Raw genomic sequence first — 23,866 nt, 5'->3', positions numbered from 1 at the left:
CAGGCTTGAGCCACCGCGCCCGGCCTCTGGCTGTTGTAAAGCTGTTCTCTTTGTCATCAATATTCTGAAGCTTCACTGCCATCTAGGTATGGGTTTATTTTTATATATCCTGCTCTGTACCCAAATTGTGCTCAGGAATTAAATTATTCAAAATGTCCCCTTATCACTTCCAACACTGCTCCCCATTGCTTCTTTCTGGAATTTATTTTGGGTGTATCTGAGCCTCTTCACGTCTTTTAACTGATCTTTCCTATAAAAATAAAAAACATACAAACAAACACCCAAATAAAAATCTTTGTCTGTCTTGCTATGTTCAGACAAACTCCTAATGACATCGTCTAATTCCCTGATTCTCTCTTTGACCTCATCCAGATTAGAATCTGTTCTGTAACTTCTAATCCAGAATGTTAAACGTTTCCACAGGCTCTTCTTCATATTCTCTTTTCTTGTTTTATTTCTGTTTTAGTTGAATGACATCATTTTAAATGAATCCTATCCTTTCATTTATCTCTTTGAGCAATTTAAACTTACTTGAAAGCCTGTCAGCTTTTTCCAAGAAATCAACTTTATTTGGTGTGAATCTGTATTCCGGTGTCTGCTTGGTTTGCAGTCTCCTGGGGAGTTCAGGCGTCCCCCTTGCCCATGCGATTCCATGGCTGCCCCACCCAGCACCTGCTCCCCAGTGATACTGAGGCACCTGCAGATGCACCTCAGGGTCCACTGGTGGCTCTGGACTTCCTCCTTCTAGGGCTGGTCCTTCTTCCCTCACCTGTAAAGTCCTAGGCCCAGGTAAGCAGACTTTCTGAAAAGCAACAGGCTTTATTTTTCAGAGCAGTTTTAGGCTTACAGAGGAACTGAGCAGAAGGTAGCGAGTTCCCGGACCCTACTCCCAGCCTGGACACGCACTTGGATGCCAGGCTGTGGCCCTGTCTGTGGAGGAGAATCCGTCCTCACACCACAGCTGGCTGAACAGCAGGGGCTGCGCCAAAGCTCCTGGAGACTGGCCAGCACGTCCCCAGGCTCGTAGTCTGGCTGCTGCGCAGCACCATGCCTAGACAACCCGGGGAGCTCTATGGTGGGGTGGCGGGCCCCCTGTGGGTTACACCAGACCCTCGTGTCTGATGCCAAACATGTCCGCCTCCTTTCTCAGGGAGGTCATTTGCCCTGGGGAGGCTCTGTGTTCATTTCCTGTAGGTATCTGTGTCTGCCATGGAAACACACCTGTGGGAAACTCAGCTGTGGAAGAAGTGGGTGCTGGCGAGCCACAGCGGGCTCCAGGCTCCCACCAGCAGTGCAGCTGGCCAGAACACCCGCTGTGTGTGTGGGCGCCCAGTGGGAGGGAGGGAGTCCGAGCCCCAGTGTGTGGGCTCGGCAGGGAGCCTGGAGGCTGCTCCCAAGCGACACCAGCAGGACGCCGCCTCCAGACTCACGCTTGTGCCCCTGGCAGTCCCCCAAGCCCATAGTCACCCCTGTGTAAACATGCACCTTGCCCGTCCCCAAGCATCCCACGGTCCACTCACCCTGCCGGGACAGCCCATGAGACTGGGGTCTCGGTCCTGCTGGACCCAGAACCCCAGAGTGCACTGTGGAACGAGAGCAGAGGTGCTCCATGGCGTGTGGAGGCAGGCGCTTCCCATGTGTGGCAGAGCTGTACCCGGGCACCGCCCATCCTGCCTCCAGACAGGCAGTAGGGCCTGGGACCCGGGCACAGCACCTCCCTGCCCACATGCCTGTGAATTCTGACAGGTACGGCAGAGACCAGAAACGGAGCACCCTCAGGTTTTTACCTAGAATTTGCTGTAACCGTCAACAGTTTGACTCCCATTAAAAATGGAAGACATTTCTAAATGTTAGAACCAAAATTAATTATTCCTCTCCTGCGTTTTCAATTATTTGTATTAATTAAGGTACGTGTGTGTGTCTTGAACATATGTGCATGTGTGTACAAGTTTTCCACAATAATGGGGGATTCTTTTCAATGTTAATTAATAGACTGAATAAATGAAATGAGACAATGTGTTATTTATGAATAACAGAAATTGGTAATAACCGTAATTTGAGGATTCTAACTAGATTTAAGATGTTTAAGTTGCAAATGAATCTCAGAAGATTTAACAGTACATTATTATAGCCAAATATTTTCTAAAGTATTTAAGGAAACAAGTCCCTTTTGAGATCAGCTCATCAGAGTAGTGTCCAGACTCCATTTCTAAGGATTTTACAGTATAAACAAATGAAGCCACAGCCCACTATGTCCAGACCCTCCCATGGCCATGGCTGCACGTGCGGGCACATCCTTGGGTTTAGGCTGGGACGCGTGGTGCAGGGAGAGTCCTCACAAAGAGCGTCCCACGCACCCCTCAGCGGCCCGCCAGCCCTCAGGACAGGCACACCCTCATTTCCCCGGTGAGGAACTGGGGCCTGAAGACTGTCAGCTCTTTGGAGAGAACCAGAGTCGGAACCGCCATCCTAATTCCTGCACCGAAGCTCCCACTTCCTGACCCCTCGCTCCCCTTGCTGGCCAAGCCTAGCACACAGCCAGGGCGGGGTGGGGTGGGCCGAGAGGAAGGCGCTCCCCAGAGTCATCAGCAGGTGCAGGGCCCCTCCTGGAGACCACGCCCCCACGTGCACACCTGAGCACCCTTGCCCTAGGTGAACGTGCCCCACTCCCCAGGACACCTTCCGGTGCGGGGCCGGGAAATGTGGGGAGGCAGAGAACGGGGTTTCAGCCACCGTTCACATGCTCTGGACTCAGGAAGACCCCAGAAGCTTTTGGATGCACATGCTTGGTGCTCAGGCCACAGCAAATGGAAGCAGAGAGTGCATGGGCGGGGCTGGGGGGTCTCCTCACCCCAGGCTGTGTGCAGGAACGTTCTGGTCACTGGCCGCCTCGGGAGCCCGCAGATGGGTCGGCCACAGCTCTGCCCTCCTGAGGCAGCCGCCCCCTGGCCCATGTCAGCTCCTCTGCTCCCAGAGAGGTTTTCACCTCAGAAATGACACCCACGTCACACGGGGGTGGGGGCACATCCTTCACCCGACAACATGAAGTCTCTCTCAGGCCCCTGTTAATAGGGTTCCTTCAGCCGGCAGATGGATAGCGAACCCAGCCGGTTTCATCTACTAAAAGACGGCATAAATCGCCAAGGAGAAAAGGGCTGCGGGGACGTTATCACCACCCAGCCCTCACGCCGAAGGCCCGCTCAGAGCATTAGCGGAATTAATTCATCTTTCATAAGAGCTTGCAGCCGGCCCTGTGATCTATGGTAACAACCAATTTCTCACTGCAGGCAAAAGGAAAAAAATGACCCGCCCTGATCGACTACACAAATCTGCTTTTTAAAAATGGCCTCACATTATCTGGAGTGTGGCTCCCAGAGGCATCATTTGAAATTCATACCAAGCCAAAAGCATCCATAAATCAGCAGATAAAGTTTTGTTAGTTTCTGTGCAGCCGTGGTAATTATCTGAGACTGCATTATGCCCCCATCAAGGTAATTACATTTAGATTACCCTTAAGTGATGGTAATAAAAGAAAGAGAAATCAGTCTGAAACTAGTTCCTTCCTCCAAAATGTGCTCAAACAAAGCAAAAGGTCGGGCGCAGAGGCCCAGAGGGAGGGGCGGGCCGGCCGGGCTGCCAGGCCCTGCACGGTGACGGAGGGTGTCATCGGGCATGGGGCGTGTCTTCCCAGCCCTTCCTCCTCGGTCCTCCCTCCCGCAGGGACACGGGTGCCACACAGGCTCTGTGAGATTAAAGACCCACACTATGGACCGAATTTGAGGAGCTTACAGCTTTTAGAGTAAGAGTTTCCTTTTGTTAATTTACCAGGAGAGGGAATGGCTGAGAACGTTTGCAGGTCACATCGGAGCGGACACATGGGTCCTGGGAGGATTTCTAAGACGGTGACATGGCAGGGCTGCCCTGACCCACAGCAAGGCCTCTGCCCAGGGCAGGGGCTGGCCCCCCACCCCAGGCACCAGCCCCCATGAGGATCTGCTGAGCAGCTGACCACCAGGCCACAGACGGCAACACACTGCTCTCCCCGTGGAGAGGCGGGTCCACACAGACACTCGGCGCCTTTTCCTCCCAGGAATCCTCCACCTTCCAGAATGTGCCTTCCCCTCTGCCTGTGGACACAACACTGCAGTCCTGGAGCCAGGTCCATTGCAGGCAGGAAGGCCTGGACCCAGGCTGAGGGCTGGGGTTCCTGTACAAACCCAGGCTGAGGTGGTTCTTCCTGGGGGAAGGCGCAGCTCTCCATGCGACGGCCCCCACAGACCCAGGCCAGCAGGACCCTAGTATCACAGAGGACTCAGAGTGCTGGCCTCAGGGACCGAGGCCAGGGGCCACACCCAGACCCCTGCCTGAGCACCCACCCTCCAAAGGGTGGCAAAGTCACAGCAGACCTTGCCCAGCGTGAGCCTGGGCCCCCAGCCTCAGCTCCCCACTTGCTGGGTGCAGAACAGACTGAGGCATGGGCGCAAGCAGACACCCAGAGAGAGTCCCTCGGAAGGAGGTCCCGCTGGCCAGAGCACGGGGCTGCTGCGGGGCGGGGTGGGACAGGGTGGGGCTGTGCTGAGGGACGGAGGGGTCAGGGTCAGGAGCCTGCGTGGCTACCTGGGAGGACCGTGGAGTGTCCGTTCCTTGCTGAGGACCCACTGTCCCTGAGCTTCCCGCCCCGGCTGACCCCTGCAGCTTCTGGACCCTCAGGACACACCTCGGCCCAGCCCCAGGGGCTACAGGGCCCCCTCTGGACTCTCCTACCCCACCCAGGGTAGACGGGACCCAGTGAACACGCGGACACCAGGTGAGGTGGGGAGAGCCCAGCAGCACTCGGGCCAGCTACAGCCCTGGACAGCAGTGTGGCCACATGGGTCCTGAGAGGAGGTGCCGGGTCTCAGGCCCCTGCTTGGACCAGGCCTGGCCACCCGCAGCAGCTCTCCTCACGTCATCAGGTGGCAGCGCCTGGCCCTGCCCAGCCCAGGCCCCGCCAGCCCCCATGCCTCGCACACAGGGCCCTGAGTGTGTCTCTGGTCACTCTGAGATGAGAGCCTTGGGTGGGCTCAAGAGAGGCCCAGGGTTCAGCTCACAGGCTCTCCAGGGGAACCACGGCCCCACCTGCCCTTCCGAGGGGCCTGCACCACAGGCAGCCCCTTCAGGGAAGGCTCTCGTGGCCCAGGGACGTGACTATGCACAGAGAAGGCCACGGAGCTTTCCTGCTTTTCCAACCGCAGACACCCGGAGAGGAGGGAGGTGAGCGGGCGGTGCCAGAGGCAGGACCAAGGACGGGGCGCCGGCCCACTGACACGGTGTCCTTGGCTGAGGGAAGATGGACGAGGAGGCCGAGCCACAGGGTGACGGGAGTGTCCCATCCCTCACAGGGTGGCCACAGTCCCTTACTCAAGGTGGGGACCATAAAGCAAGTTAATAAAGTTGCGGCCTTGCTGGGAGTCAGCTCCGTAGCCGCCTCAGCGGGCACAGCCCTTGTGGAGACAGGGCTGCAGAGCCATCCTTCTTGGGGCTGTACATCACGCCCCAGAAGGAGCTCCTAAATCACAGCCCGGACGCACCCAAACCTGCGCCCAGCGCCAGCTCTGCCATCTCAGGGCCTGGCTGCTTCCGGCCACGGCGTCCACACCCCACTGTGATGCAGCAGATGGCGAGGGGCACAGCAGCCTCAACAGGTTAACTGCACGGCCAGGGAGCCGCACGCGGTGCTGCGCGCGAGGTGTTCCCGGGACCACGTGCACGCCGAGCAGCCGCACACACAGCTCGGCAAAAGCGTGTGGCCGCCCGAAGGAAGCACACCAACTCCTCATCAGCACTGCGGCTGGCAGGGAGACGCCCAGCGCCTTCCACAGATCCTGATTCTAAACTCTCCGTGAGCGCAGGAGTAACTGCCGGGGTGCTGCTGCGCACAGCCTGGCACAGCCACCGAGGCTGCTCTGACACGGCGCCGTGTCCCAAGCTCACACCACGGGCACAGGTAACCGGCCGGCCGACCCTCACACAACAGGCGTGTGGGAGACCCCAGGTGCACGCCAGGGGAGCAAAATGGATTTTCCTACATCATTTGGGGAAGCTTCTTTTGCCTGGTTATGAGGATTCAGGAGTTTGCTGATTGCCTTAGATTCTCACTGCCCTGACTGAGGCAGCCCAGACCAACCACAGCAGTCTGGAAGCCCAAGAAGACAGATCATCCGAGGTAACAACAGGCAGCTTGACCAGCAACAGCGCAATGTGGAAATTATGTGTTCGACGCCACTTCTGACTGGCTCGCTCTGGGAAGTAAACGCATTGGTGAGAAGGCCTCGCCACGTACCTCAGGGAAGTAGTCCTGCGGAAACTTCTCCTTCTCCAGCATGGGCGTGCTCTCTAAGGTATCGGAGTAGATCTCTTTGCCCGTGACCTTTTTATATTTCTTGGCTGGAAGAGACCAGAAGGACGAGGTGACCCTCCCGTCGCTGCGCCCATCCAGCCAGCCTGGAGCACGGCATGTTTCCGTGCCACCCCCGCCCCATGCAGCAAGATGAGGAGCAAGGGAGGCCCCCAGGAGGAGGCCCGGATGAGGGGGCTGACCCCGAACACACCCAGGCAGGTGGCTGCTCCAAGCCCATGGCTCATAAATTCCTCTCCCACGACCTGGAATTTGACACTCCACTCCATTACCCCCGAGAGCTCCTGCCCGCAGAGTTACAGCAGCTAATTGACATCCTCCTTTAAACCCGTGAATATATTTAAGAGGGCTGCAGAATTAGCGCTCACTCAGACCCTCACATGAATTCATTTAATAACATTGATTTCCTCCCCATTTCCAGCCTCCATCACTCATATTCCAGGGAGGAGGTTTATGTGCCATGGAGAGAGGGGTAGCTCATGGCAGGGCACCTTCCAGGCGGGCTTTGCCAATGGCTGCATGGCACCTCCCTGGAGCCCCCCATGGACAGCCCAGGCCCAGGGACACAGGCGCCCGCAGACAGGGCTGCTCTCACTGTTGTTCACAGCCAGGCTGCGGCCTTTTTAATGGACAGGTAGTTCCACACCCACAGTGGGGTGTGATCAGAGACGGCAGGGATAGGATCCATTCCTCAAACTCCTGCTGGACTCAGCGGGCAGGTGGCTGCTGGCCTCTTTACAAGATGCCACAGGATGGCTCCTAGGCCACTGAGGTGACGCTCCTGGGTCTCAAGGAGGTTCCTGGAGACCATTTTGGAGCAGTGTTGTGAGCCACAGGCAGCTCCAACCTGCAGTTTCCGGGGTGTTATCCACCCAGCTACGGCAAGAGGGACAGAGGGGGCAACCTAAGGACTGTGGCACCATGGGCCAAGGTGTTGGCTTGACACTAGGGTGGCCAGGAGTCCCAGGCAGAAACAGAGTGCTGTGGTCTTGCCCAACCCTGAGTGCCATGACCTGGCCTGGCCCTGGGTGCTTTGGTCTGGCCTGGCCCTGGGTGCTGTGGTCTGGCGTGGCCCTGGGTGCTGTGGTGTGGCCCGGCCCTGGGTGCTGTGGTCTGGCCTGTCGCTGGGTGCTGTGACCTGTCCTGGCCCTGGGTGCTGTGGTCTGGCGTGGCCCTGGGTGCTGTGGTCTGGCGTGGCCCTGGGTGCTGTGGTGTGGCCCGGCCCTGGGTGCTGTGGTCTGGCCTGTCAATGGGTGCTGTGACCTGGCCTGGCCCTGGGTACTGTGGTCTGGCCTGGCCCTGGGTGCTGAGATCTGACCTGGCCCTGGGTGCTGTGGTCTGGCCTGGCCCTGAGTGCTGTGGTCTGGCCTGTCGCTGGGTTGCTGTGACCTGGCCCGGCCCTGGGTGCACAGTCTAGGATGCAGGTGCCTCACTGACAGGAGACAGCACAAGGTGTTTCAGCAACTTATGAAACATAGACAGAATGTGAAACAGAGGCCATTCCCTAAACTCAGAGCTGCTCGTTACTATGTGCACATCTCCTCTGATCTTTCTCCCCAGACATGGAGCCAAGTCCTGAGACGGCTCAAGTACATTTAGTCCTGAGCCCTTGCCCAGAGATTTCCCCACCCTCACAGTCATCACTGGGCAATCACAGGTTCCTCTCCTTCGGGAGACAAACCCCATTTGCATATCTAGAGGCTGGTACCCTGTAACAGGAAGCCAGCCAGCACAGAGTTCTCACCCACTCCCCCAGCCCGCACGCAGCACCCCATTACCAGCAGCCAGCATAAGGGTGGAACGTGCCTAACAGCTAAGAAGCCAGAGTTCATGTGTGACTACCTGAAGGCCAAAGTTCACTTTAGGGATGGCTCGTGGTGCTGCACATTCTACAGGTATCGATACACATATGATATCACATGTCCATGACTGCAGCGGCCTCACTGCCTAAAATCCTCGGCATGCCACCCAGCCATCCCTCAACCCTACCCCACACATGATCCTTTCACCGTCTCCACAGTTCTGCCTTTTCTAGAGTGTCACCGCTGGAGTCACACAGTGTGGCCCTTCCAGTGTCACCGCTGGAGTCACACAGTGTGGCCTTTTCTAGAGTGTCACTGCTGGAGTCACACAGTGCGGGCTTTCCAGTGTCACCGCTGGAGTCACACAGTGTGGCCTTTCCAGTGTCACTGCTGGAGTCACACAGGGCAGCATTTCTAGTGTCACCACTGGAGTCACACAGTGTGGCCTTTCCAGAGTGTCACTGCTGGAGTCACACAGTGTGGCCTTTCCAGTGTCACCGCTGGAGTCACACAGGGCAGCATTTCTAGTGTCACCACTGGAGTTACACAGTATGGCCTTTCCAGAGTGTCACCACTGGAGTCACACAGGGCAGCATTTCTAGTGTCACTGCTGGAGTCACACAGGGCAGCCTTTCCAGAGTGTCACCACTGGAGTCACACAGTGTGGCCTTTCCAGAGTGTCACCGCTGGAGTCACACAGGGCAGCCTTTCCAGAGTGTCACCGCTGGAGTCACACAGTGTGGCCTTTCCAGAGTGTCACCGCTGGAGTCACACAGGGCGGCCTTTCCAGTGTCACCACTGGAGTCACACAGGGCGGCCTTTCCAGAGTGTCACCGCTGGAGTCACACAGGGCGGCCTTTCCAGTGTCACCGCTGGAGTCACACAGTGTGGCCTTTCCAGTGTCACCGCTGGAGTCACATAGTGCGGCCTTTCCAGTGTCACCACTGGAGTCACACAGGGCGGCCTTTCCAGTGTCACCGCTGGAGTCACACAGGGCGGTCTTTCCAGTGTCACTGCTGGAGTCGCACAGGGCGGCCTTTCCAGTGTCACCGCTGGAGTCACATAGCACGGCCTTTCCAGTGTCACCGCTGGAGTCACACAGGGCGGCCTTTCCAGTGTCACCGCTGGAGTCACACAGGGCGGCCTTTCCAGTGTCACCGCTGGAGTCACACAGCGCGGCCTTTCCAGGTTGGCTTCTTTCATTCATAGCAGGCGGGTCAGGTTCCTCCATGTCTTCTTGTGGCTAAAGCTCATTTCTTTTTATCGCCAATAACATTCCGTGGCACTGACATGCCACCGTCTGCTTGCCCATTCACCTACAAGGCGGAATAGCAAGTCGTGAAGTCGGGAAGTGCGGTCTCTGACTCTGCTCTTCTTCAAAATTCTGGGTTATTCTGGACATTCTGCTTTCCACGTGACCCTTACAGTCAATGAGCCATCAGGCACGACACACCTTGCTGGCGCTGTGTTGAATCTACAGCTCAGTTTGGGAAGAGCTGAACCCTGGACCGTGCTGCGCTTTCCCATCTGTCTTAGTCCAGGGACAGCTACAACAAAACAGGCTGTGTGTTTTGTAAACAAAACACATGTCTTTCTCAGAGTTTTGGGGGTGGGAAGTCCAAGGTCAAGGTGCTAGGAGATGAGGTTCCGGTGAGGGCCTGCTCCTCACAGATGGTGCTGTCCGCACATGCTCACGTGTGGCAAGGGACAAACAAGCTCCCAGCCTCTTTCATGAGGGCTCCTGTCCCATTTGTGAGGACTCTGACTCACTCTAATTAGCCTCCCAAGGCCCCACCTCATAACACCATCACCGTAGGGGACAGGGGTCAGCAGATGGATTTGGGGGTCACCTGCTTTCCAACCACAGCACTATCCACAAAGACGAAATCTCTCTCCATTTATCTAGATCTTCTTTGATTTCTTTCATCAGAGTTTTATGGTTTTCCTCATAGAGATTTTGTATGTAATCTGTTAGATTTATTCCTAAGTACTTCCTTTTGGTGCGTGCTTAAGTAAATGGCACTTATGTTTTTAATTTAAAATTCCACCTTTTCATTGCTGCAATATAGGAAAGCAATCGACTCTGGATATTAGCTTTGCATCCTGCAATGCTGCTACAATTCTCATTAGTACCAGGTTTGTGTGGTGTTGCTGCTGACTCTGAGATTTCTGACATAATCACATTATCTGAGAACAAAAATAGTTCTAACTCCCACCACCTCATCGAACAAAAATAGTTCTAACTCCCACCACCTCATCAATATGGCTTTTATTTCCTTTTCTTGTCTTATTACATTATCTAAGAGTTTCAGGAAGATGTTGAAGAGAAGTAGGAGAGGGGGCATCCTTGCCTTGTTCCGGATCTTATAAGAAAAGCTTCTGATTTCTCATTAAGTGTGGTATTCATTGTAGGATTTTTGGAGTTTTTCTTTGTCAAGTTGAGGAAGTTCCCCTCTATTCCTAGTTTGCTGGGAGCTTTTTGTTGTTGTTGTTAATTATGAAGAGATGTGGATATTGTGCAATGCTTTTTCTGTATCTATTCTATGATCATGTGATTTTCCTTCTTTGCCTGTTGCTGTGATGGATTATACTAATTGATTTTTTAAATGCTGAACTAGCCTGTATACCTGGAGTAAATCTCAGTTGGTCTTAATATATAACTGACTGTTAAGAATTTTGTTGAGCATTTTTGTTTACAGTTCATAGTTTTCCTTCTTTGTAATGTCTTTATCTGGTTTCAGTATTAGGGTAATGCTGCCTCAAAGAATGATTTAGGATGTTTATCCTCTGCTTATATTTCCTGGAAGAGATTGTAGAGAATTAGTATAACTTCCTCCTTAAATGCTTGATAGAATTCACCAGTGAAACCATCTTGGTCTGGTGCTTTCTTTTTTAGAAGGTTATTAATTACTGATTCAATTTTGTTAATAGTTACAGACCTGTTCAGATTACTATCTGAACAGGATCTGAACAGGTCTAATTAGTTGTTAGGCACCTAGATATTAAGGATTGTTAATTATTCCTGGAGAACTGATCTTTTTATCATGATGTAATGTCCTTCTTAACTGCTGAAAACTTTCCTGGCTCTGAAGTCTGCTCTGCCTATTCCAATAATTTCTAATATTAGTAATCTGTGTCTTCTTTTTTTTCTTAGTCTGGCTAGAGGGTTACCCATTTTACTGATTTTTTTTTCAAATATTCAGCTTTTGGTTTAATTTTATTTTCTTTTTCTACTTTCCTAAGGTACAAACTTAGATAATTGACTTTAGATCTTTCTGCTTTTCTAATATATGCATTTGATGCTATAAATTACTATGGCTCCCCCAGCTTTCTTTTGATTCATGTTAGATCAGTATACCTTCCTCCATCCCTTATCTGCTCATCTTTAGGTGTTCATATATTTTAAATGGGCTTCTAGAAGACAACACATAGTTGGGTATTTTTTTGAAAATCCACTCTGACAGTCTCTGTCCTTTAACTGTTGTATTTAGACCATTCATATTTAAAGGGATCACGGACACAGTTGGAGTAATAGCTGCCGTATTTGTAAGTTTTCTATTTGGTGCCTTTGTTCTTTGTATCTTTGGGGTCTCCCTTTCTATTTCTGCCTTCTCTGGCTTTTACTGGACATTGTATATGGTTCCATTATCTCTCTTCTCTTAACATATCAATTATACTTCTTTTTTAAAAAAAGTTTAGTGGTTGCCGTAGACTTTGCGATATACATGAACAATTAATCCAAGTCCAATTTTAAGTAATGCATGTTCCTTAAAATGACAGTACAGGTTTCTGGTAACAGAGCGCCCCGCTCCTCCCTCACATCCTTTCCATCACTCATTCCCCTCATGCACACACTGCAGTTAACCAACACATGGTTGCTGATATTACTTTGAAAAGTTATCTGCTAGATCAATTAAGGGTAAGAAAAATATATTTCATTTTGTCTTCACTTACTCCCGCTCTAATGATTTTTTTTCTTTAGGTAGAGCAGAGTTTCTGGCCTAGCTCCTATTTCCTTCTGTTGGAGAACTTCTTTTAGCATTTCTTGCAAGGCAGGTCTATTGGCAACAAATTACTTCAATTTTTGCTTATTTGACAAAGCTAATTTATCCTACACTTTTGAAGAATAATTTTTTCTGAACATAGAATTCGAGGTTGATTTTTTCTCCTTATAACACCTTAAATATTTCACACCATTCTCTTCCTTCTTGCGTGGTTTCTGAAAAAAGGTCCAGTGTAATTCTCATCCTTTTCCCTTCATAGATGAGGAATCACCTCACCTCTAAGGAATCTCCTGGTTCTTTCAAGATTTTCTTTTTTCTTTGATTTTTTGCAGTTTGCATACAATGTGGCCTGGGGTCGACTTTCCAGCATCTACCCCACTTGGTGTTGGCATTCGTCGCGCTTTCTGGATCTGTGGTTTGGTGTCTGTTTAAAATTGTGGAAAATTCTACAGTATTACTACGTTAAACCTCCCTTCCGTCCCCTTCCTTCCAGTCGTGCTGGGGTCCCCTACAAGCTGCAGCTGCGGAGGCTGTTCCACAGGGCTCGGCCGTTTTCTTCTGGTTTTCAAACCTAGTCTTACTCCTCCTTGCTTTCCAGCTTGTGACGTTTCTAACACACACCTTCCAGCTTGCTGAGTCCTCCCTCAGCCACGTCTAGGCTGCTGACGAGCCACAGCTTTGTTCCCAGCAGCGTTTCTGAGTGGGCGCTTCGTTCCCAGCAGCGTTTCTGAGTGGGCGCTTGCTGCTCACTCCTCATGTTGTTCTTGCCAGTTTTGCTGCGGGGAGGGCCCTGGGGAAAGTTTTGCTAGAGTGAAGTGTGTGTCTCGTGTATAGGTTTAAACACAGTAGGTTCACCAGCCACTTTGTGACTGATTTAACTTAGTAAAATATGTATTCGAATGGTTACTGAAAAAAGAGAATTTCTAAGGATCCGGAGCTTGGCGAGGCTTGATGCACAAACTCCTTGTGCCAACTTCCGGCGGCACCCGTGGCGTCCGAGTGCCCTTCTCTCCGTACTCTCGCGGCAGCTCGGTGCCAGAGCACGTGGCACGCAGGTCCCGTGTCTCCTGACACAACGCGAAGAGCACACAGCCGGCTCCTGTGTGGCTGTTCCCGCCACGGGCCTCCTGGGAGGGCTTGGATGCTAGAATTTAGAAGGATCTGAAGACCTTCAGGTGACAGGGCAGTGAGAAATCATTCTGCGGGCCAGATTCTTGCTCTCATCGCCCATGAAATCACCAGTCAAGCAACTGAGATAAGACTGTGCTGCACAGTGTCCTAAGAGGCAACCCGTCTCCCGAGGGAGCACACACGGAACCTGAACCCAATGACATTGTCGGTGGCTCTCCCACAGTTGCCACAATGCGCAGAGCACTTGAGATGGGTGAGACCTGCTCCGGAGGCTGTGTGGGGCTCCAGGACTCACACGCACAAGAAACAGGAAACAGGAGCGTCAGATGGGAAGTCCTCACAACGACACCGCACAGACCGCGTGGGCACACACGGATAAGTCCCTTGCCTGTCCCCAACACAGAAATGAACAGGAGGGGGCAGCTCCTGTCAGGAGTGTCTCAGGGCCAGTCTTTTCCATGAAGACACACAGCATGTGCCCAACACACGGGGACACTGTTCACAGCACGGAGGACTGTTCCTACCCGTTCTTGTTTCTGAAACATGCAACCGTCTCACTAGGCTTTTTATTTTCTCACGCTGGATGGGAACACAGATACTAACGCTTCCTTCCTCTTTACCCTAGGGCAGCCACATCCCCACCAGAGCCGCGCCAGGGAGCCCGTGTGGGATGGCCAAGGGGCCTCCAATACAGGTCCAGGAGACCCCTGGAGTGACTGCTGGCCAGTGGCTCAAGACACCCAGCCCACAGTGGCTGCTCACAGAGACAGGGCAGCAGGGGCCTGGGGAAGCCAGACACCAGGAGGGCCGGGTGCCAGGACAGAATCCCGAAGATGGCATGCAGTCTTACCTTTAAAGTCGAATTGGTAGATGTTTTTTAAGGATTCATGAAGAAAATAAAAGCTTCCTAGTGCCTGCAGAGCAAAAAGAGAAGTCAAATGAGAAACTGGTTCTGGGAGTATTTCTAAAGCATTGTTTTTAACAATAAATAAAATAAGCTATTTTAAACTAGCTAGATCAAGAGTTAATGAGTTGTAATTTAATCACAGTCACTGAGGCACAAGACGTCCAGCACAGACAAGCTGCCAACCCCCAAACTCCACCAAGCTCAAGGCCTGTGGCGAGACGTGTGGTGGGCACTGGCTCCAGCAGGGTGCAGGTCCCGCGGGCCGGGTGTTGAGTGGACCAGACCTTCCCGGCGCCAACATGTGTCTCTGTCCTGGGGCCTGTGGCCCCCAGCATCAGCTCCACTGCACCCAGCCCCGCCCTGCCCATTGCCCCAGGAGTTGCCAGTATCTGCCACTCCACAAATCAGCCCAATGGGTGCAGAGCACAGGGACCTCTGTTCTCCACCCCAGAGAAGGCAAAAATACAGGCCAGACGCCACACGCTGTCTTGATGGATGCCACACAGCAGTGACGTGTTGATCTGAACTTAAGTTTCACATGCTGGTTTCTACATTTGAACCTGCATATATGTGTATGCGGTGTGTGCATATTGACGTGTGTGTCATTTCTGTGTATTTTTTTCTTTTGCTAAATCTGGCAACCTCAACAAAGGGCCTGGCATAGCTCTGGGGTTGTAGTGACAGCGATGAAACTGTACACCTTTGTCAAAACTCACCAACTGTGCCCCAAACAGGACGAATCTCACTGTCTATAAATTAGACCTTTATATACCTGAATCAGCAAACAAGCCTGTCTCACAGGACACACCTGCGTGCCCTGCGGGTGGCAGGGGCCGGAACAAAGCATCGGAGATTCTGAAGGGGTAAGGCCAGGTGGGCTGAAGAGGGCACACAGGCTCAGTGGCAGATGGAGGACAGGGCTGCCTGTGGAAAGCCCGGCTGTGACCGGTCCACACAGGCCCTCCCACAGGAAAGAGATTCTGAGCCACTGAGGGTTCTAACCCCAGCTCTGCATTCTGAAAAGGGCCTGTCCTCAGACAGCTGAAAGCACGGGATGCATTGCACCGTCACTGTCTGTGCGAGCCTGTGGGCAACAGAGGGGTGACGCCTGAGCATCACCTAATTCCAAGGCCCCACTTGTACACAGTCGTTACATTCATGTACACACCTGTACACACTCACACTCACGTACACTCATATGCACTCATGCACTCACACTGGTGCACACACACTCACAGGCGCTCACCCACACACCTGCATGCTCGTGCACACACTTGCTCACACACACTTCACAGACTCACGCGCTCAAGCGCTCTTGCTTTGCTTTGGGCAGAACCGTGACCCCACAAGCCCTCAGTGTTGGGCATGCCAGCATGAGCCTCCTGCGGTCTGTCCTACAGCGCCGCAGAGCTGACGTCTCTCTGAGAAAGTCAAGCGCAACATCTGAACACAACCTGATTCTAAGGCCCAAGCTTCAGGCTCTGCAGTTCCCACGGAAATGCCCTGCTGCTCCCTCCCGGACCATGGGCCCCCGGGGTGGCTGTCGTGGGGCAGGGCTACAGGGGGGTGCGCCACACTGGGGCTCAGGAGGTCGCTGCTCCCTCAGAGGCGCAGGTGGCAGGCGCAGTGCGTGGTGAGGGGACCCCTGCTCTGGGCCTGCTGAGGGACAAGGTTGCCAGTAACTCTGGCCCGGTCGGTCCCTGTCCACAGTCCCTGGGCCCCTGGGTCAGATCTCTGGGGCCAGTTAGGCCGTCTCTGTTTAGAGGCTGATCCCCACGACGTGAGAAGCCCCCTGGAGGCTGCACAGCTTCTGCTCCCGGGGCGTGTGTGTAGCACAGGGCGGGCTGGGGTGACGCTGAAACCCCATCTCTACTGAAAATACAAAAATTAGCTGGGTATGGTGGCGGGCACCTGTAATCCCAGCTACCTGGAAGGCTGAGGCAGGAGGATCGCTTGAACCCAGGGGGCAGAGGTTGCAGTGAGCCAAGATCGCACCACTGCACTCCAGCCTGGGTGACAGAGAGAGACTCCATCTCAAAAAAATAGAAAATGAAAATTTTAAAGCCAGTGTTCAGCCTTTTCTTTGGCAAAATAGAGTTGAGACCCTCTTCAGCTGGAAGGTCATGAGCCACATTCAGCACAAAGTCAAGAGGAGAAGCCACAGACCCGTGCCCTGTAGACCCGTGCCCCGTAGATCCGTGCCCCGTAGACCCGTGCCCTGTAGATCCGTGCCCCACAGACCTGTGCCCCGTAGGCTTGTGCCCCATGGAGGAAACGCAACGTCCCCTTAGCCGCCATCAGCCCTTCTTTACAGAGGACACCCCTTCATTTGTCTCGGGTAAAGAAAGCACTCTGAGAAAGCACAAGCAAGTGAATGTTGCTGCAAACATTTAAACTAATACCTCACTGAATGTGATAAAGCTAACAGAATGTTATAAAGTTGGTAACAAGTAAGTGAAAGATAAATTGCCAATGAAGGCATAGAAACTGCAGTTTATAGTCAGAAAATCTGTAATTAACGCTAATGAACACTGAAAGTCAGAGTTCAACTCAACTGTTTCAGTGTTTACTCTGTCCTATCAATACGGTTCAGAGCACGCATTTATCAGAGACACCAGGACGATGGGCCAGGAGCATGTCCAGGGGCAGGAAGTCCCCAGCTTGCCCAGGCTTCTGACCACAGTACATGTCAACAGTGTGTCTGTCACATCTGAGAATATTGACGCTTTGCCTCTTACAAAAAACAGTTCAAGACTGTAAAGAGTGCTCATTAATTCTGCGTTAGTGAAACACAGCGATTGGTTACGATGTTTCTGCTATGAGTGCTGACATAGCGGAACCCTCCACCCTTGGAGGCCAAGGCGCAGCCGGGAAGCGGCCTTCACTGGACAAAGCGACGCCCTTGGGGCACCAAGGAGTGTATCCGGTGCAGGACACACAGAAGACACAGGCCCCTGTGAACCTGCGCCCTGGCTGGAGCTGCACTGGTGGGACCCAAGCCTCTGCAGGCAGCCTGGGAGCTAATGGGCAATTGAGGATCCATCATCACCCATCAGGCACCTACACCAACTGACGCTGTACCACCACCCATCAGAATCGCACACCAAACTGAAGCTCCATCACCACCCATCAGAATCCCACACCAACTGAAGCTCCATCACCACCCATCAGAATCGCACAGCAACTGAAGCTCCATCACCACCCATCAGAATCGCACAGCAACTGAAGCTCCATCACCACCCAGCAGAATCCCAAACCAACCGAAGCTCCATCACCACCCAGCAGAATCCCACACCAACTGAAGCTCCGTCACCACCCATCAGAATCCCACAGCAACTGAAGCTCCATCACCACCCAGCAGAATCCCACACCAACTGAAGCTCCACCACCACCCATCAGAATCGCACAGCAACTGAAGCTCCACGACCACCCATCAGAATCGCACACCAACTGAAGCTCCATCACCACCCAGCAGAATCCCACACCAACTGAAGCTCAATCACCACCCAGCAGAATCCCACACCAACTAAAGCCCTATCACCACCCATCAGAATCCCACAGCAACTGAAGCTCCATCAACACCCATCGGGCACCCACACCAACTGAAGCTTCACCACCACCCATCAGAATCCCACACCAACTGAAGCTCCACCACCACCCATCAGAATTGCACAGCAACTGAAGCTCCACCACCACTCATCAGAATCCCACACCAACTGAAGCTCCATCACCACCCATCAGAATCCCACACCAACTGAAGCCCCATCACCACCCATCAGAATCCCACAGCAACTGAAGCTCCATCACCATCCATCGGGCACCCACACCAACTGAAGCTCCACCACCACCCATCAGAATCCCACACCAACTGAAGCTCCATCACCCCCCATCAGAATCCCACACCAGCTGAAGCTCCATCACCATCCATCAGAATCCCACAGCAGCTGAAGCTCCGTTACCACCCATCAGAATCCCACAGCAACTGAAGCTCCATCACCACCCATCAGAATCCCACAGCAACTGAAGCTCCATCACCACCCATCAGAATCCCACACCAACTGAAGCTCCATCACCACCTATCAGAATCCCACACCAGCTGAAGCTCCGTCACCACCCATCAGAATCCCACAGCAACTGAAGCTCCACCACCACCCATCAGAATCCCACACCAACTGAAGCTCCATCACCACCCATCAGAATCCCACAGCAACTGAAGCTCCGTCACCACCCATCAGAATCCCACACCAACTGAAGCTCCACCACCACCCATCAGAATCCCACACCAACTGAAGCTCCACCACCACCCATCAGAATCCCACACCAACTGAAGCTCCATCACCACCCATCAGAATCCCACAGCAACTGAAGCTCCATCACCACCCATCAGAATCCCACACCAGCGGAAGCTCCGTCACCACCCATCAGAATCCCACAGCAACTGAAGCTCCACCACCACCTATCAGAATCCCACACCAACTGGAGCCCCATCACCAACCATCAGAATCCCACACCAACTGAAGCCCCATCACCACCCATCAGAATCCCACAGCAACTGAAGCTCCATCACCATCCATCGGGCACCCACACCAACTGAAGCTCCACCACCACCCATCAGAATCCCACACCAACTGAAGCTCCATCACCCCCCATCAGAATCCCACACCAGCTGAAGCTCCATCACCATCCATCAGAATCCCACAGCAGCTGAAGCTCCGTCACCACCCATCAGAATCCCACAGCAACTGAAGCTCCACCCATCAGAATCCCACAGCAACTGAAGCTCCACCACCACCCATCAGAATCCCACACCAACTGAAGCTCCATCACCACCCATCAGAATCCCACAGCAACTGAAGCTCCACCACCACCCATCAGAATCCCACACCAACTGAAGCTCCATCACTACCTATCAGAATCCCACACCAGCTGAAGCTCCATCACCACCCATCAGAATCCCACACCAACTGAAGCTCCGTCACCACCCATCAGAATCCCACACCAACTGAAGCTCCACCACCACCCATCAGAATCCCACAGCAACTGAAGCTCCACCACCACCCATCAGAATCCCACACCAGCTGAAGCTCCGTCACCACCCATCAGAATCCCACAGCAACTGAAGCTCTGTCACCACCCATCAGAATCCCACAGCAACTGAAGCTCCACCACCACCCATCAGAATCCCACACCAACTGGAGCCCCATCACCAACCATCAGAATCCCACACCAACTGAAGCTCCATCACCACCCATTGGGCACCCACACCAACTGGCGACCAGGGCACTAAGAACCCTGTGTACCACGGTAGCTCCGCGCCTCTCACAGGGGTGGCTAGTGAAAATGGATTTTTTGCAAATGCTGTTAAAACAAGCTTTCAACTTCAATTGGTGTCTGGTCGTGTGATAAATGGCCACACCATGTCACTCAGCTTGATTTCGGGAGTTGAATTCTGATAGCAGCAGGCCCACTTTGCTAACATAGCCAACTCAGGGCGGAGGCAGACCACCTCTCACACATTCAGAAGGAACAGCCCGTCCCTGCAGGCACGGTGCAATCACAAAGCCCATGTTTGTTGAGCGGGGTCCCACCTCCTGGACGGAGCCAGCAGCTCCCGGGCTCGGGATGACTCAGGCCGGGGCAGAGGCTGGCAAGGCAGGAACACAAAGCCACCATTGGAAACAACTCCATCACTTTTTATTTGCAAACAAGTCAGATGGCCGGTCATTTATCATTTCCACAATCAGGTGAACGGCCAAAGCACACATCATTAACCCGGTCTTCTGCATCCGGCTCATTCGTCCACAAAACAGAACCGATTCCTGAAACTCAAGTCACACGGACCTCGCAGTAAGGCGCGCACAGGAGCACTCGCTCTGCCCAAGTCACACGGGGAAACGCAAAGTGCTGCCCACGTGTGGCCCTGGGGGGTGGCAGGGCCCTTCCCCTGTGCCACCAGCATCCCTGCCAGTTCCAACCACGTCAGGGGCGTGACCGCAGGTGGGAGCTCCCAGTACACTCCCAGCGCGCCCCCGGGGATCCCCGTGAAGCCCGAGGCTGCTGCATTCTGACGCTGGGAAGGGAAACACTGCTGTGAGGAGGTCACAGCCCGCAGCCCAGCGGGGCCCTGACAGGCTGACTGTGCCCGTCAGCGGTGACTCAGAAAAGAGAGCGGCAGCGTTTGACGGCTCCTGTCTCACCTGAGACTGCACAACATTTCCTTATTTCCACAGATAAAGTGTTTTTACCTCCAGGTTTTTTATATATAAAATAGACCCAGGAGCAGGAAGCAAACCTTCAGAAGATATTGTTAGTAACAAATGAAGTCTGCCACAGAACAGAGAACTTCGTTTGTTTTAAAGGAGTCGGGAGGTTACTAAACATGAGTCCCTCATCTGCAGCCCACTCCTTCCCCAGCTGCACGCTCCCATGTCTGCTCTTCCCTTGGAGTTAATACAGGAGAAATGAGAAGACACTCTGGTTCACAGTGACTAATGAGTGACAGATGACATGAGCCACAGGGACACGGCATGTCCTGTGAACTCATAACCCCACACCCTCGCAGCTGCTTTCCATCCGAGAGAGACTCCCGCAAACACACACACACACACACACACACACACACGTATAAGCCACTTATAACCCCACACCCTCGAGGCTGCTTCAAACCTGAGAGAAACTCTTGCAGACACACACACACACACATACGTACACACATACACATGCACAGAGATGTACATAACCCACATCCACATAACTATATACACACATACACATCTGCACATACCTGCAGACATACATATGTCCATATACACACATGGAATGCACACACAGACCTCTCCAGAGATGCTGGAGCTCTCAGGAGACAGGTATGAGAATGCAATGGCAGGACCTCTGAACACACCAGCTGAAAATGACCCTAATGCTTAATGTGCAAATGGGTCCATCAGATTTCAAATATTTCTGTGACAGAACATGACACAGAAAGGAAAATGAACAGATCAGAGTTACATCCAAAAACACAGGTGGATTTCACAAAGGACGCTGAGAAAGAAGACAGCTCCTCAAACATCCTATGTCATGATACCAAGATAAAGACATAGTCAAAAAGAGCTGAACTTCCCCCCACCCCCCGAAAAAAGCAATGGTACAATTACATTTAAAAAGCAATGAAAGAATGAACCCAGAATTCTGCACAGTGGTTATTGGCAAGGTGGGCGAGCGGCTAGGGAGGTGAGCTTGGGCAGGTGCACACAGGAAGATGAAAGGGCACTCAGGGACTTCAAAGGTGGCCACTGTTGGTATTAAGAATAAAATAACAAGGGAAGAATGAATCGGTGAGATGCTGTGCCTGGCCAAGGAGGATACACAGCTGGAGCAGAGGCCGGTGGAACCCCGATTCTGCCCCAGCGTCCACTAGGAGGCAGAGGAGCCCAGCCCAGCCCAGCCCAGGGCCAGACGAGGGCAGGTGCACTGGCACGGGCTCTGCAGCCCACCCGAAGCCACGGTCCTTTCCCTCGGAGAGGTGACCACCAACCTGATGGTGCTGGGCAGAAGTAACAGGCAAGATGACAGGGCGTGGCCCCAGCACGTACCTCTCATCAACCTCACCTTTGGAAGCTTTCCCCCAAAGTTATAGTTTAGCTTATTTTGAATGTTACATAATAATTCACTATATAAAAATACTGTAATTTGGCTGGGTACACTGGCTCACACCTATAATCCTAACACTTTGGGAGGCCAAAGTGGGTGAATCACTTGAGGTCAGGAGTTCAAGACCAGCCTGGCCAACATGGTGAAACCCCATCTCTACTAAAAATACAACAGTTAGCCAGGCATGGTGGTGAATGCCTATAATCCCAGCTACTCGGGAGGCTGAGGCAGGAGAAACACTCAAACTTGGGAGACAGAGGTTGCCATGAGCCAAGATAGTGCCATTGCACACCAGCCTGTGCGACAAAGCAACTGAGACTTTGTCTCAAAAAAAAAACAACAACCCTGTAACTTACCCATTCCTCTGTTGCACATAAAGACTCCTGTAACATATTTCACAAGCTGATGCCAGACAGAAAGGACAAGGAAGTAACTCCTCGTGCCTCTTTCCAATTCTCTATTATAATTGATGCTACAACGATCATCCCTGCATGGTGTTCTTGAGCAAATGTGTCAGAGATAAGACGCACCTGTGTACCTGTGTACACACACCCTTTGCGGGGGCTTGCTGGGTCAGCAGAGAGGTGCCCTCCTCATAGGACAACACACATGTGTACTCATGAATGGAACGTGTGTGCACATGTATGCAATACGCAGATGGCCTTGCTGGCTCACGGCAGACATGTGCCCTCCCAGGCGCCACCACATTACCCCTCCCATTGCCATGACGACCCCCCAGCAGTCTCATCAGGGCAACACCCATGTTCTGCTTCCTTGCCCTGGCCCAATGCCAGCCTCCAGTTTTTGCCAGCTGGGCAGGTGTGAAGTTTGACCTTATTGTTTGCGTTTGCATCTTCATTATACTAGTTCAGCTGCGCACCCCTTCGTGGAAACGTGCGGCTGTGGTAAAATGCACACCACGTCGACTTTACCATCGTAACCATTTTCAGGTGCATAACGAACGCCGGCCCCCACCACACTGTCCACCTCCAGGACGCTCCCCACCTTCCCCACTGAAACTCCCCGCCCAGCACCCGCTCCTCTTCCCGCTCCCCCACCCCTGGCAACCACCCTCCTACTTTTCTGTCTCTGTGACTCTGACTTGTCCAAGAACCTCGTGTGAGTGGAATCATACCATGTCTGCCTGTTTGTGACAGGCTTGTCTGATTTAGCACAATGTCCTCAAAGTTACTCCACCACATGGCAGCGGTTCCCAGAATGTCCTTCCTTTTTAAGCTGGATCACATTCCGTGGAATCGCTTCCACATTTTGCTGTTGTGAGTAATCCTGCTTTGAACATAGGGATGCAAACATCGGCTGAGACTGTGCCCTCAGTTCTTTGGGGTCTGTACCAAGAAGTGGGATGGCTGAATCACACAGGAATTCTATTTTTCACTTTTTGAATAATTGCTGCGATGCTCACCGTGGCTGTCCCTGCGTATTTCCACCACGGAGCACAGAGGCTCTAACTCCTCCCGTCCTCACCAACACGGCTGTTTTCAGGGCTTTCTGACAACAGCCCTCCTAATGGGTATCAGGTATTCGTTCATCAAAGGTCCTTTTAAACTGACAAAGGAAGTGGCTGTTTGTACCCGCACGTCCCTAAGGGTTCCTGGTGCCACGTGCCTTCTTGCGAGCTTGTCAGCCATCCACACGTCGTTCTCGGAGGGAAAACGTCTATTCAAACCCCTTTCTGACTCAGGTTGGGTTTTGCCGTTGCTGTTGATGAGTTTCGGAATTCTCTATACATTCTGGGTAGTGACTCCTTATCAGAGTTACGACTTGCAGGCACTTTCTCCCATCCTGTGGCGGCCTTTTTACTCTGTTGATGTTGTCTTTGGATGCACAAAGGGGTTGCACTTTACTTATTTACTTATTTATTTGTGATGGAGTCTTGCTCTGTTGCCCGGGCTGGAGTCCAGTGGCACGATCTTGGCTCACGGCAAGCTCCGCCTCCCAGGTCTGAGCGATTCCC

The 23,866-nt window shown here is 52.8% G+C and overlaps 1 protein-coding gene across 2 annotated transcripts in view; it reads right to left on the bottom strand.

Annotated features, from left to right (window-relative positions):
- Positions 1-23,866, bottom strand: part of INPP5A (inositol polyphosphate-5-phosphatase A) — a 220,314-nt gene that overhangs the window by 65,709 nt on the left and 130,739 nt on the right. For both annotated transcript variants that reach the window (XM_003922080.4, XM_074383137.1), the window contains exons 5-6: positions 14,185-14,248; positions 6,323-6,426 (exon numbers count right to left, since the gene is read on the bottom strand). In XM_003922080.4, coding sequence (XP_003922129.2) covers positions 6,323-6,426; positions 14,185-14,248 — 168 coding nt within the window. The remainder of the gene's footprint in view (positions 1-6,322; positions 6,427-14,184; positions 14,249-23,866) is intronic.

Source organism: Saimiri boliviensis, chromosome 12 (assembly GCF_048565385.1).
Source record: "Saimiri boliviensis isolate mSaiBol1 chromosome 12, mSaiBol1.pri, whole genome shotgun sequence".
Lineage (NCBI taxonomy): Eukaryota > Metazoa > Chordata > Mammalia > Primates > Cebidae > Saimiri > Saimiri boliviensis.
Note: the sequence above shows the minus strand (reverse complement) of the source record. Positions and strands in the feature narration are given on the sequence as shown.